Source organism: Phacochoerus africanus, chromosome 2 (genome assembly GCF_016906955.1).
Source record: "Phacochoerus africanus isolate WHEZ1 chromosome 2, ROS_Pafr_v1, whole genome shotgun sequence".
In the NCBI taxonomy this organism is placed as follows: Eukaryota; Metazoa; Chordata; class Mammalia; order Artiodactyla; family Suidae; genus Phacochoerus; species Phacochoerus africanus.
The window spans coordinates 182739241-182755230 of record NC_062545.1 but is presented as its reverse complement, the minus strand read 5'-3'; the positions used below and the strand labels follow the sequence as shown (position 1 = coordinate 182755230).

General features: G+C 36.9%; 1 protein-coding gene across 8 annotated transcripts in view; it reads left to right on the top strand.

Annotated features, from left to right (window-relative positions):
• The window catches only part of NIN (ninein), a 143697-nt gene extending 128267 nt beyond the window's left edge, over positions 1-15430 (top strand). For 7 of the 8 annotated variants that reach the window (XM_047767300.1, XM_047767301.1, XM_047767307.1 and 4 more), the window contains 3 exons: positions 3978-4175; positions 8366-8479; positions 10842-15430. In XM_047767300.1, the coding sequence (XP_047623256.1) occupies positions 3978-4175; positions 8366-8479; positions 10842-11051 (522 nt within the window). In that variant the 3' untranslated portion in view covers positions 11052-15430. Of the gene's footprint in view, positions 1-3977; positions 4176-6280; positions 6790-8365; positions 8480-10841 lie in introns of those variants that run through there. The other variant, XM_047767305.1, reaches the window with a different exon arrangement.
• Positions 15431-15990: the final 560 nt, after the last annotated feature.

Below are 15990 nucleotides of genomic sequence, written 5' to 3'. Positions count from 1 at the left end.
CTCTCTAACAATCTGTTCAGTTAGGAAATCATGCAGGAGATTTAAGAGCATTAGCATTTAGAAAAGGCTTAATTTTCAAGTGTTGCCGTTGTTCACTAATACATTTGTAACTTAGCACTGCCTTGGGAGAAGTATGTCTCTTAAACGTGAAAATGGATTTTTAAAACTTGTCAGCTTGGACATTGAGTCTCCAGTCTAATAGATTGCTTTCTGAATACTGAGTACAATTATACGGTATAAAAACAACTTATGTAAAATTCTCTGTAAGAAGTAAAAATTTCATTGAGATACTTTGCTTTGGGTAATGAAAATATCAGTTAATCCAATACTTAGTGACCTGCAAAATCTATATAAGGTAGAGAGGCATGGGTAGAAAATGTCTTTTTGTGCTCTTAAAAATACAATGTGTACAAATATTTTAAGCCAGAATTATAGGAAGGAAGAGAGATTTTTAAATATTTCCTTTCATGAAACTGGACACATGCAAAGGTAAGTTTCAATAAATGCTTGGTTTTTAAATATGGGCAAACATATCACGTCAACATATAAGTGATCACTGAAGTTTTGGTCAATTTTATGTTCTCTGATTTATCCACTAATGGGAGAGTTAGAGAAACTATGAAGAGTGAAGTTTGAACCATTTTACCTTCTCTGACAGCCTGTAATAAATGTGTTTAAAACTTTGAGCTGTAGGCTATGTTTAGATATAGATATGCTTTTCTGTTGGAATAATTACATTACCTGAAGCTAAGTGTGACATGTCTAGTACCCAGCTGAAAAGTAACTTGGTAGACTTAATCATTGTAGGATCCTTTCCAAATGATCTGCCAATAGGCCAGTTCTGCCACATGTTCTCTCTGGCCTCGGAAGCCCCCTTTTCTCCTAGTCCTACTTTATTAGTCATCATAAGCAATTTATTCTCATTACTTTTCTCCCTGATCTAGTGGTAGATATTTGCTTATGGATGAGGGAAGTTGAGTGTTCTTAGCACTGGAGCTGAATTCTCAATTGGCACATTGGAAAGAACATCTCATACATTATTCTAATGAAACTGTCATTAGGAAATAAGACTGAGCTGTACAGACATACAGATTCGATTATTTAGTGGTTTTATTAAATGTAATTCACATACTATGCAACTCACCTATAAGTGTTCTAATTCAGTGGTTTGGGGTATATTACATTATTTTAAAATGTATGCTAAATCTATCTATCTATCTATATATAAATTTGGTTAAAATGGTAGATTTTGTTAAATGGCACTAATTACATTCACAGTGTTCTATAACCATCACCATTACCTCTGAAACTTTTTCTTTAGCCCAAACAGAAACCCTGACCATTAAGCAGTAACCTTCTGTTCCCTCTTCCCACCAACCCTATAAATTGGGTTTTTATTTATGTTATGATATCAATGGATTAGGCAAATTTGGGGGATATACAGTGGTTTTCACTCCATTTTTTTTGTGCCCAGCTCACCTGAGGGATAGGTACATTCCTCTTGCTTTGGCATGTATTCTCCCGAAGGGGGTGGGGGGGTGCAGTAGGCAGGCATGGAGATGTTCCTATATCAGAATCTTTGGGATCAAGGAATTTAGGAAGTGCTTTCTAGGTGATTCTACTCTAATGTATGCACTCCCTTGGGGGAACGGGTTTCTCCTCTATATGCAGGTTTAGAAGTCACTGATGTAATATAATACATAGCCCTACCCCAGTGTAACTAAAGATCCCAAATCACTATACAAGGAAATAGAAGAATCTGACTCCTACTCCAGCATTATTTCAACTGTATGAGGTAACATTTTATAAACAAGTCATTTTGAAATGAATGAAAAAAGGGTTACAGCAGTTTTCAAAGTCAGCTGTGTACCTCTGATAGCCAACGTTCAGATGCTTGAACAACAAAAATGTTTTAGAGCTTATATCCTGCATCTCCACATGGCAAGGTACTTAACATCTGATCCATTCCATACTGGACTTAGAATCTACTGAATAATTATATTGGGATTAATAGAGGTAAAGGCAGCAAGCTCATAAACCAACAAAATTGCAATAAGTGAGGAAGTGGGTGCAGAATTAGAGCTGTAAGACATTTTAATATCTATAAAATTTATATACAGAGAAATGTAAAATATTGGTCCTTTATAAGTTACTACTTGCCAGAGCACATGTGTTCAGATATATAATATACAGAATATGTACTCTTCTTTCTTTTTATAACTCATACTTTTCTTCCTCTTTTTATAACTCCTGTAATTTTCTTTTGTTTTTGTTTTATCTGTGGCTAACCTGTACCTAGAACTCTGTGGTTGGAACTAGCAGAGAAGGGTGCAGTTCTCTGCCTGAGATAGTGTGTGAAGGTAGAACATTCTCTTTCAATGAATTTCATAGCATGGAGACATCTCATTAAACTCCTTGTTCATGTAATCCTTTCTACTGACTATAACAGTTAATATTTACTTAAGGTAAGAGCCAATATTCATTTTCATTTTGCTTTAACTGTGGAATATGTCTCTGTTTACATTGATATCAGGATTTTCCCCAGTACGTGAAGATACATGTGAAGAAAATCATCCAGCTGATATAAAATCAGGGGATCATAATTCTCCATATTCTTTACTCTTGAAAATAAAGTTGTGGGTTTTCTGAAATCATAACTAGAAATATTTTGAAATGGGTAACAACCCACCTCAGAAATTTAGATTTAATTAAGGAAATGGATAGTGGCTCTGAAGTTTCATTGATAACATTTAATTATAGTTGTGTCTTAGAGGGTCTTTGCCCCATCTCACAAGCCTGGGAGTGATTCTTCTTGAGCTTAGTACTGGGTCATATGTGTTGCATGTATTCCATTGAGCCCCATGTCTGCTGAATGTGTCGACAGATGTGAAGTGGCTGCTTCACTTGCCAAGTGCAGTGCATTCTCCTTTGCTTTACCCCAGTTTTGATTGGCATGCATACTGTTTCCTCACTGTCTTGAATAAATACTTTCATTTCCATGGACTTCAATTTCCACTTATTCTGGGGCTTCACCTTATGCCCCAGAATTGCCTGATAAACCAAGATAGCTTAAAATAATTTTATTTGCAAGATGAGATTCTTCAACAAAAATTGCTAACTGGAAAAAATGTCATTGAACATTTGCTTTTAAGAATCTGAATGGTAAGTAAAGCGGCAAAACTCTAAACCATAACCACTTTCTCCCCTTTGCCTATTCCAACCCTGGTTTTTTTTTTAGAGGGATAATTAAATGTTCTAATATAAGAGTAAAAAAAAGAAATAGAATCCAGATATGGAGTTCCCATAAGGGCTCAGTGGTTAACAAATCCAACTAGGAACAATGAGGTTGCGGGTTCGATCCCTGGCCTCGCTCAGTGGGTTAAGGATCCGGCATTGCCGTGAGCTGTGGTGTAGGTCGCAGACGAGGCTCGGATCCCGTGTTGCTGTGGCTCTGGTGTAGGCCGGCAGCTGCAGCTCTGATTCTACCCCTAGCCTGGGCACCTCCATATGCCATGGGTGCAGCGCTGGAAAAAGACAAAAAAAGACAAAAACAAAAAAGAATCCAGATATATGTACATCATGTACCTCATGTCCTTAAAGTCACTCAAGAGTAAGAAAGTATAATTTAGGGGGGAGGTGGGGCGCCAGCCCTGTGGAAGTTCCCAGGCTAGGGATTGAATCCAAGCCACAGCAGTGACAATGCTGAATCCTTAACTGCTAGGTCACCAGGGAACTCTGGAAGTACAATTTTTTAAGTCTAAAACTTAAGAAGGCTTTCTTATTCATTAAATATGTTATTTTCTAAGCAAAGCAGTTCCTTACTCAGTATCAGGTGTTATCCTGTTTTCAAGTTATCAATAAGCCTGAGAGGCCATTAATGAATTCATAGACTTCATTACTCTCTGCTTGCCACTTTCAAGGGCAGCTCTGTGACTGAAGGCATTGCAACTGACCAGGGCTTTGCTCTTATTCCCCAGATGCAGCATCTGAGGTCCACTATGTTTAGCCCCTCCCCTCATGCTTGGGATCTGCAGTTGCTCCAGCAGCAAGCTTGTCCGATGGTTCCCAGGGAGCAGTTTCTGCAGCTTCAACACCAGCTGCTGCAGGCAGAAAGGATAAACCAGTGCCTGCAGGAGGAACTTGAACACAGGACTTCCGAAACCAACACACCACAGGTATGAGAATCATTTTCTAATAGTAAACTCAGATCACCTACTTTTACCCGTTTATTTGAAAGTTATAGCAGTTCAAAGGTGGGGATGAAGAGTCTAAATCTTCTGTCAGGTACGCCTTACATGTATTATAAATCCACAGAACTGCAGTGCTGTTTTGTTTTTTGCAGTGCTTCTTTTGAGCTGTCAGTATCTACTGTGTTAATTAGGTATTCTGCGTCTCCCTTTGCACACCTGTAGTCGATGATGAAGTATAAGGATCACTTGAACATACTGCACAATTGACCTAACATTCTTACCTAATGCCAAAAAATGTTACAGATTTCAAGTGCAACTCTAAGATATATATTACGAACAAAGCATCCTAGGCTTTCCTGTATCAGAGCGATGCTGCTTGCTGAGTTCCATGGAATTCACAAATGGAGATTTATCACAAATAATGAAGTAGAATGTATTGTCAGTGACTTTTTTTTCGTTGACATAGTTCATTTTATTTGGAGTTCCCATTGTGGCTCAGTGGGTTAAAAACACGACTAGTATCCATGAGGATGCAGGTTTGATCCCTGGCCTCGCTCAGTGGGTTAAGGATCTAGTGCTGCTGCAAGCTGTGGCATAGGTCGCAGATGCAGCTTGGATCCTGTGTTGCTATGGCTGTGGTGTAGGCCAGCAGCTGCAGCTCTGATTTGCCCCCTATCCTGAACACTTCCATGTGCCATGGCTGCAGCACTTAAAAAAAAAAAAAAAAATCTAAGAAAATGAAGATTATCTTCCCCTTCCCTTTGAATTAGCATTATTCCAGCTCACTGCCAGACACAATCTTATATTACCTAGGTTTTCTAATAATTATTTCTCTTTAGTACTTTGTTCATTATCCTCCTCTTTCAGAAGTCTCTTAACTGTTTGGTCTTTCCCATTTAGTTTATTCAGAATTAGAAATAAAATTTCAAATATTCAGTTTGTAGTAATCTAAATTAGTTCATTCTAGTTTGGATGCTCTTCTTCTGTTTCAAATACCCTTCCTCTCTGTTGACATCTGACAAGGAATTTCCCAATTCATTATCTGTAATCAAATTGGCTCCAAGTGGCTTTGCAAAGTCACATTAGCACCATAATTATACGTTGGTGTATTTCTGTTTTCTTCTGCTACTAGTATATATCTAAGCTTTTGTGTGACATACCCTTGTCATCTATTCTTTTTAACAAAAGCTTAAAATTCATGTTTTTGGAGGCTTTCTACATTCCGTTTCAATTTCAAATACTAAAATTTAATTCACGAATTAAAACTGTGATGGTGGGTGCTGGACAGATGCTTCCACTCTTCATTAAAGAACTGAATTATTAAACTTGACCACAGTTTTTAATGGACATTATCCAAATGATTAGGCTAAGATCCTACTCCCTGCCCTCTCATACACACTATTTTCAAAGCTTGCTCTTCCCAACCAATGTGTAAAAGTAAAAAATACCCTTTTACTCCAATTACTTCAAGATTAGATAGACAGGAATTCACATCATGGTGCAGTGGAAATGCATCCACTAGGAACCATGAGGTTGTGGGTTTGATCCCTAGCCTTGCTCAATAGGTTAAGGGCCCGGCTTTGTCATGAGCTGTGGTGTAGGTCGCAGACGCGGCTCAGATCTGGCGTGGCTGTGACTGTGGTGTAGGCCGGCAGCTACAGCTCCGATTCAACCCCTAGCCTGGGAACCAACATATGCCGTGGGTTCGGCCCTAAAAAGACGGGGAAGATAAAAAAAAAAGACTGGTAGACAAAAATTAAGACTTTTGTACCCAAAAAATAAATAAATAAATTCAGCCAGATGGCAGGGTGGACTGCTTACTGCTCTCATTTAGAATGCCATGAAGGCTCTCCTGTTTCTGGTAACTGAACTGACATTACTTTTAAGATTACAGAATATTAGAATCTGCATGTTGTCTCTGTGTGTGGAGTGATGTGATTTCTTCTGCTTTGTGTTGCTTCACCTGCATATGTAGAAATGATGTGTGCTTTTAAAAATTGTTTGCATTATAAATGTGTGAATTTAGACTCCTCCCAAAAAACCTAATCTTGACATCAGGGTGAAGTGTACCACTTGCCTTCTTTCTCTAGGCCTTGCTACCGGAGCAGCAAGCAGTGCATGCAGATTCCTACAGAAGGATTGGGCACCTGTGAAAACTGGGCTGTTATTGATGGCATTTCTTACCATGGCAGATACTCAAATGCACACACCCACACACACCACACAAACACAGAGACAAAGCTGAGAAATGTTTTGGAATCAAGTGCTCGTCTAAGTTTATTATTATTTATTGTTAAGCCTTTGCAGTATTATGTTTCTTATTTATGTAGAAATGACAGATTTTGTGAATCAAATTCACAAATTTCAGTTTGTTACAAATAATTATTTATACCTTTAAAGAGTGTGGATTTGAGATTCTTGATATATTCTATATATTTTCTCATTCCATATGTTGTAACTATTTTTAACAGAAGGTACTACTTTTATATATGGAATTTGAAGAAAATCAGGGTTATTTATACTCTTTTGTATATGAGATGTATAATACTTTTTTGACAGGAAAAAAATTTTTGATGAAATAAAATAAATTTTAAATATATGACTGCTTTTGTTTTTCCTCTTTCCCCACTTTTTTGCCATGCCCCATGTTCTTCCAATTAAGGAGGGGGGGGGGTGTTTTTTTAAGGCAAGTGGAAATCAGGCATTTTACATTTGTGTTTGAACTTTAAAAAGCCATTGTATCTTTTTAAATGTAGGATTTTACTTATTATTTTTGGCCATGCCCACAGCATGCAGATGTTCTTGGGACAGGGATCAAACCTGTACCACAGCAGTGATTAATGCCAGATCCTTAACCTGCTGAGTCACCAAGGCACTCCCCTAAAATATCAGATTTTAGGGAGCTCCTAGTGTGGTGCAATGGGATGGGCAGTGTCTTGGGATTGCTGGGGTGCAGGTTCCATCCCTGGTCTGGCACAGTGGGTTAAGGACCCAGCATTGCCGCATTTGTGACTGGGGTCATGACTGCAGCTCGGATCTGATCCCTGGCCTGCGAGCTCCATATGCCACAGAGCGGCAAAAAATGAAAATAATTAGGTGTTCTTAGGACCTGGTTTCTTGAAATTTCTGTACTGGCATTTTGCCTACTACAGTTTTTGTCTTCAAATTAATTGCATGGCTTTTTTGTTTCTTTTCTGTTTGGATAAATGCTAGTATTTAATATTCAAACAAATGTTGGCTTTCCAACTCACGTTTGGTCATTTGTGTGCTTTTAAAGGATGCCTTTTTGGGAGTATTTTTAAGGACAGATTATGATATCAGCCATTAACACCTGAGGTTTTCTCAAACATTTAAAGAACTTTTTAATATCTGAAATGCTTTATGTGAACATTTTGGTGGACTGGGAGAAGGGGCATTCAGTTGCACTCTAAATAAAATCTTTCTAGTTCCCTCTGCTCTCTAAAACCCGCATACTCCTTATTCCATCACTGTTGTATGAGGAGAGAAGCCAGGGTTCTTTTTCTGTCTTACTATTTTATCTAGGAGTTCTTTATAGGGAGAAAATTTTCAATTTTAAATCTGTTCTAATGATAAATTCCTCCAGTCCCCAATATTTCCTTCACTTTGACAAGTCAAAATGTGAAACCAATTAACTAACATAATTAGCAGGAAGAGGTTATTAGAAATACATGCTCACAGTAATCACCCATGTCAAAGGAAAAACAGACACACATATTACAAGTTGACTGGAAATGTTAAGCAATACTGAATAAACTCAGTTTTTATTTTGTTGTTGAGAGGCCCACAGTATTGCAAAGATCCAAATTACAAAACAAAGACCGATAACCATCTTTTAATTTACTTTGGATACCTATTTTAGTAAAAGAAGTACACCCAGGTCTTAAATTATGGGTTTTAAGAATTTTGCTTTATCTCAGGGGAAGATGGTAACACAGGTAAGATTCTTTTTTTTTTATCTTTGATTCTTTCTCTGATAGGTTTACTTTCCTAACATGTGCAGCCCATACAGTGTTCAGAACTCCCATTTCATCACAAATCCACCCTTCTTGTTACAAAGGCAAACATGTGCTGGCCTTTCTCTAGGCATCTTATGGGAATATTAACTACCATCATTTTCAAATGATAATATACTTTTTTTTTTTTCTTTCCTTCAGGAAAACCAGGAACACCTGGTAACTGTGATGGAGGAAAGAATGATGGAAGTTGAACAGAAATTGAAACTGGTGAAAAGGCTTCTTCAGGAGAAAGTGAATCAGCTCAAAGAACAAGTGAGCCTCCCAGGTCATCTCTACCTACCCACTCACATTCCACTTTTAAGTTCAGTTTCACATTCCTTTATTGCTATTAACTTGTTAACTTTGGTTATCTAGTAGAGGCAAATTCTATTATAAATGTTTAGAAGAATTTAGGATTCACTCTCCCATACCATTTCAAAAATATGAATTCTGTATATCCATTTTTTTCCAAAGCTCTTTTGAGTCATATGTTTGTCTACAGTTTTAAAAATGTGTATTTGCTAATTGTAACTCATATGGACCTAAAGCATTTCTAATGATGTTCAACTCAAATTTTTATCAAAAAAAATTTTTTTTGCCCAAGAGAGGAAACATTGCTAAATTTAAATAAAAAGAAAATACATATTGGTCAAGAAAAAATTGGGGGATGATAAATGTACCTTTAGCTTTCCTTTTTGGAACAACTGTGACAACTTCAAAAACTACCTATGGCTGTGACCAGACTCCAAAGGCTTTTTTTTTTTTTTCTTTTTTCCCAGGGCCGTACCCAAGGCATATGGAGGTTCCCAGGCTAGGGGTCTAATTGGAGCTGTAGCCACTGGCCTATGCCACAGCTACAGCAACACAGGATCTGAGCCACATCTGCGATCTACACCACAGCTCACGGCAACACCGGATCCTTAACCCACTGAGCGAGGCCACAAAAACCCACAACCTCATGGTTCCTAGTCAGATGCGTTAACCACTGAGCTACGACGGGAACTCCCAAAAGGCTATGTTTCATGTGAGAATCCAAACTTTGAATTCCGGGACCACTAAGTAGCCTGATCCTTTTTCCTAATGGCAGCAGGTGTGGCCTCAGTGTTTAAAAATTATTTGTGCATCTGCTGAAGAGATATCCAAAAAGGACTACTTTCTAGGAAAGTTCTACAACTTCTCTGGAATCTAACATTGAGTAGAACTGTGGCAGGGGGTGGGAAAGGTGGAAAATGCCCAACCTGCTTTTCTAAATACATAAAATCTAAGAATAATCCCAAGAGAAAGACTTAATGCAAAGGTATACAGGAACTTTCCTTTGCCCTGTATCTTAATATACAGGATGGAAAAAAGCCCTGTACAATAAGCATTTATATTATTCAACACATAGTTATTTACTGCAAGCCAGGTCCTGTTCTAAGCACCAGAGATACATCAGTGAACAAAACAAAAATCCCTGCCTAGATGGAGAATAATTCACCTACAAGGTACTAAGCATTTGGCCAGGTAGCAGTTTCAAAATTAAGGAAAATGGGTAACACATAGGGTATGGACATCAACAAACACTTTGTCGTTAGCAGTTCATCCTGTTCTGAGAGAAGCAAAAGAAATGAGAGATAGAGAAGAGCAGTCACGGTCTTATGTGCTAAGCCACAGAGTCTGAATTTCATTCTGTAGTAGAAGTCATCAAAGTGTTGTTATTGTTGTTTTTAATGACAGGGAGGAAATGAAGGGGGAATCGTTGTATTGAAACTGTTTAGTAAAGGAGTTCCCGTTGTGCCTCAGCACTAACAAACCCGACTAGTATCCATGAGGACTCGGGTTTGATCCTTGGCTTCACTGAGTGGCTTAAGGATCCACATTGTCCTGAGCTGTGGTGTAGGACGAAGACATGGCTTGGATCCCACTGTGGCTTAGGGTGTGGCCCTAAAAAGACAAAAACAAAACAAACAAAAAAACCCAGTTCAGTAAAGAGTAAATTAGTATAATGTTAAACTTGCCTGTCATCTAAGGTCTGGGCTTCTGTGTAATAGTCTTTATCATTACCCTCTGAAATGCTATTATGTAAGTTATTTAGCCACTCCTTAATTTTCTTTATTCCTCTAAACAATGATAGTTGTAGATGCCTCACTTGAAATTGGGTATAAAATGAGGAGTTAAAGGTATAAAGAGGAAGGGATATTGGAAGATATTAACTAATAGGAGCAATAATACTATCCCAAGACTGCTGACAAGTTTTCCCATCCCAACCCTGACTATTTATTCTAACCACAAGGATTAGAATATATCTCTTAGACAAAGTTTTATACAAAGAGGAAGAGTTAAGGAAAAGTAATTGCCCAAATCATATCTCTTTGTTATATGAGCCAAATTTAAAAATAATCAGTAGGTTGTATATAGTTAAGAACAGGGTTAAACACAATTCATGCCCTACACCTCAGAAATTTAAGTTATAAAAGTTGTTTTGATATTTTTAGAGAATGAATAAAGGGAAAAAACCACCTTCCTTTTTAAGCCCTCAAATATCAATTTGTCCTTTTTACTAATAACTTTTTTATAAACAACTGTCCTTATGCCAGAACTTGAATTTTAAAAAATTACAGAAATGAAGTCAAGATGTTTCTGGTTCTGTTTCTAGCTCTGCAAGAATACTAAAGCAGATGCAATGGTGAAGGATTTGTATGTTGAAAATGCCCAGTTATTAAAAGCTCTGGAAATGACTGAACAGCGACAAAAAACAGCAGAGAAGAAAAATTACCTCCTAGAAGAGAAGATTGCCAGCCTCAGTAACATAGTCAGGAATCTGACACCAGCACCACTGACTTCTACACCTCCCTTGAGGTCATAGCCAAGCCAAAGAAAAACTCATAGTTGTGCACTTTACTGACATGAATGAAACATTTCAGTTTGTTCTCTCAACCTTTTTTAAAAAACAAAACAAAACCTTTGATGGCTTAAAGTTAATAAGCCTAACCTAAAACATGTAGCAACATAATTAAAATCTTAATTTATTGTAATTAGGTTTTCGAAATAGACTGTAATGGGTATTGCAAACAAATACATATTTTGCTGTCTAAATTATTCCCTACTTCGATTTAAAAAAAAAATTCTAACAGCCACCAAGAAGGTAATGGGAAAACAACTCAAGACTCTCTGGCCTGGAAACTTCCTCATGCCATGGGCATGGCCATAATACAAAACAAAACAGCAACAAAAAAAATATTAAAACCCCAATTTTGAATGAGTTTAAAAAATCGTTATTATATATGTTTATATGTAAATTGCAGATATTTTAAATTTGAGATATTATGAGTTTTTATTTTTATTTTAAAACCAAATGCATGTTTTCTTACACATTTAAATATGGAAAAGTCATTCTGTTTGTAACGGGTTTGGGTTTTTGAACTAATTGGTAGACTTACTGTTCAGTAGCAGAAGCTGGACTCGGTAGCCACTGAGGTCAGAGAAGCCTTAGAGTCCTTAGAACTCTATCTTCTACACCTGTGACAGTATTATGACTCTTGATGTATCACAGATTTAAAACTGATTTACTCAACTACACTGCTACCTAATGCTACCTATTACTCTCTTTAAACAGTTGTGGGTTTTTTTGTTTGTTTTTTGTCCTTCTTAGAAGTTTCATTTTGGAGCTTGTTTAAGGAATGGATAAAGCCACATTTGAACTATAGGGTAAGCACTGAACAAACTGTTTTGGAGTAAACAGCTACTCTTAGAAAAGAAAGAGAAGCAGATTCTCTTAAAGACTTGGAGTTCATGAACTTATATTTGGGGTTGCCTCAAGAACTCAGGGAATAATACTTTAAGCCGTTTTTCTCAAATATCGTAGGGCCTCTTTAAGAATTTGAAACATATAAATTATGTGACCTTATTTATTTGTCTTACATTTAGAGCCATAGTGGGATTTTTATTTCTACCTTTTTAGTGAATTTTACCTTCTGAAAAAAGGCCTTAATTTTAGAGTTAAAGACTTCTAACATAAGGAAGACTTATTTGCTAGTTTGTTTGATCTAGGTCAAAATGTCTATGCTTCCTCTTCCTCTGCACGGCAAATCCTGATCTTAAGAATTTCTTACTGTGATAAGAATTGGCATGCCATCTGAGGTAAAGGAGTGCCAAACAGGATTTTCCATTCAGTCTCAAGACTAGATAGAGCATTATAGAATAGTAAACATTTTGGATAACTTCCCTCCCCCCAAGTAAAATCTCTGCTGCTAGCATATTTCAGCCTGTGGGTAGAGTACTTACTATGTGTGGGACACAAAGCTCATCACAGCCACCTGTTTGCTTTTGTGGAAGAGTAATTAGATCAGAAAATACACTTTGATTAATTCAAGAAAAGCCAAGTCCATTGAGTTTTAAGAGGTAAGACAACAAAATCAAACACTGCTTTATGGGCAGGAACAAAAGATGAAGCAAATTGCTTAAGAGAACATGTCAGGAGTTCCTGCTATGGTGCAGTGGGTTAAGAATCCGACTTGCAGGGAGATCTCAATGTGGCTCAGCGGGTTGAGGACCTGATGTAATCTCTGTGAGGATGTGAGTTCCAATCCCTGGCCTTGCTCAGTGGGTTAAGGATAAGGATCCTATATTGCTGCAAGCTGCAGTGCAGGTCATAGATGCTGCTTGATCTGGTATTGCTATGGCTGTGGCCTAGGCCCGCAGCTGCAGCTCCAATTCAACCCCTAGCTTGGGAAATTCCATATCCCACAGATGACCATTAAAAAAAAAAAAAAAAATCTGACTGCAGTGGCTTAGGTCACCATGAAAGCCTGGGTTTGAGCCGACCTGGTGCAGGGTTCATGCAGCTGTGGCTCAGATTCAATCCCAAGCCTTGGAACTTCCATATACCACGAGTAAGACCATTAAAAAAAAAAAAAATCATGTCAGAAACTTAATTTCAACAAGATAATTTGCATTAAGGAACTTTATGGAGTTCCTTGGGCTTTACCATTTACTATTAGTCCACGTGCCAACACAGGAATTCTTGCTACAGCAAGCCCTGAGAAGGCAAGCTCATTTGTGGGAACAGAGAAGTTCACACTCAAGAAGCAGACTTTTTCATTTTTGGACAGCTCTATTGTCAAAATTTCTTGTTTTCCTCTGGAAAATAATATATTTTAATCCTTCCCTATAATTACACTTCAAAACATTTGATACTTGCAATCATGCACTCCCTTATCTATCTTTTCCAGTGCAAACATTACTAGTAAACTCAACTACTTTTATGGCATTGACTTTAACACTTAAAACAGTGGATAGGCCTAGGTATATTTATGTGATATGCTTTAAGGTTTTTGCCATAGAACTGAACACCAAGTATATTTCTCAAATAGATGGCTTGGCATATGAATTTCTTTTTATTTTTTACATTATGAATAGTATAGGTTAATTTGTTTATTTCTTATAAATCTGTATTTATGTGTATATAAAATGCTGTACAATGAAATGTAAATATGACTTCTGGAAAGTTTTAGACTACATTTAGAATCCCTTTATCCAAAATCAAAATGCTGCTCAGATGAAAGTTAACTAACGTCTAGGTGCTTACTTCTTGCTTTACTGCAAGCCTAAGATTAGGAAGAAAAAAATCAACATGTGAAATATATAATTACCTTAATTTTATATATTTGTGCAGCAGATTATTTTTGTAGACTAGAGTGGGAATTTAACTGGCAGTTTATAATATAGCTTATAGCTTTTAAAAGACCTTTTAAAGAGATTAGACTATTAAATGCTTAGATTTGCTTTCAGACTTTTAAGGGAACTCTTTAAAGTCATATAATGTATTATTTTATTGGCATTTAGCTTCTTGTTTATGAAAAGTCTGGTTGTTAAATTCTCTTGATTTCTTAAGAACAGTTACTTAAATTAGGCTTAGAATATAGGATCTTTATTTCAACCAAACAGAATCAAATTTGCCTTTGTAGGAGTTCCCATTGTGGTGCAGCAGAAATGAATCTGATTAGGAACCATGAGGTTGCAGGTTTGATCCCTGGCCTTGCTCAGTGGGTTAAGGATCCAGCATTGCTGTGAGCTGTGGTTGCAGACGTGGCTTGGATCTGGCGTGGCTGTGGCGTAGGCCAACAGCTGTAGCTCCGACTGGATCCCTAGCCTGGGAACCTCCATATGCCATGGCTGCGGCCCTAAAAAGCAAAAAAAATCAAAATTTAAATTTGCCTTTGTAATAATTTGTTACCCTTAGAAAAGGAAAATTTGGATAATAAAACTTAGATTGTTCTATTTGCTTTCTTCTGCTTTTCAGAAGCCTGAACTCTTAAGCTCACATTTGTAAAAGGAGAGAAGTAGGAGGGGAGGGGTAGAACCAACCACAGTATTTTATTTATTTTTTTAAGACTTACTAAACCCAGATTTTAAAACTATTTTACATGTCAATTCTTCCCAGAAGCTTCAAATGCATTGTATATATTAACCTTAAACATATTTTACATAAAATAGGTCACAAAGTTATATAGGCTTTCAGGCTTTAGGTTTAGTTCTCAATAATATACCAATATATTTCAATAATATACCAATACCCAGAGCAGGTATTATAATGAGGAACTTATATTTTCTGAAGAATGAAAAAGACTTTATGGTGGACTTTAACATGTGAAAATGAATTTTTTTTTAATTTTTGTGATTTATTTTTTTCTGAAAGAAGGAAAAGAGAGACATGTTGCAATCATCAGCATCTTAAAGGTATTCCCACTCAAGCCAAGGCTAAGTGCTTCATGACAGTATTAAGCAAGTCTTGTTTTGAATGGATTACCTAATGACTCACTGGAATGATATAATTAACTACAGAAGTAATGCCAAAACTAAGTCAAAACCTGATAACCAAAGTATCCCTCATTATATCATATTTGGACCTATCTGAACATCTCAGCACTGCAAAATAGTTTTGGTTTATGACATATGGATAGCTATTTAATAGTAAACCCAAGTTAGCTTTTTGTTTGTCAGGTTTTTTTTTAAATGATGTAAGTTAAATCTGTCCTTATGGGAAGACATTATCACAGCATGATTTAAGAGAACATTGGTTTTGTGAAGGAAAACTGAGTTCATCTAAAGCCACTGCTAGGATTCTTTTTATATAAAGATTAATGTGTATGTGTTTATATTGACTTTGTGTATTTCATCTTAGCTATACTATCTTAGAAAGATTTTACCATGAGCCTAAGATGTAAATAAATGATTTTGAAAACATGGCTCTTGTTTTCTGTGCACCCTGAACTGTTTATGAACAGTTTCAGTATGTTTACCATAGGTCTTTAAAGTGAAAGCACCAAAACATTGCACTAAACACATTCTACAAATGCAGACTCTCAACCCCCCACCCCCACCCCACTCCTACAGAATCAAAGTCTGCATTTTTTTTTTTAATCCCCAAATGATTTGTATGCAGGTTAGAACACTGGGACTCAAATTCTGTTGCAGAATGGATGACTTTCACACTGGCCAGTTTGAGATCCCTGTATCCTGTGGTGGTTCATAATTTACTTCTAAAATCTTGAGAGCCTCAGGTAAGGACCTGGTTAGAATTTTGAGTGCTGCAGAGGTGGCTTTATTTTATTAAGCTACATTTATGGGTGACTCAGACTTTTTTAGTTCAGCTGCTTATGAATGATGTGATATATGTAACTACTGGCACAAAAATTTAATCTGAAAGCACATTAGGTTAATATGCTGTGTACCAAAATGGAGAATGGAAATACTGGCCAAACTAGTCTCACAAGCCCTATTTTATTTGCAAAGATTTTTATATG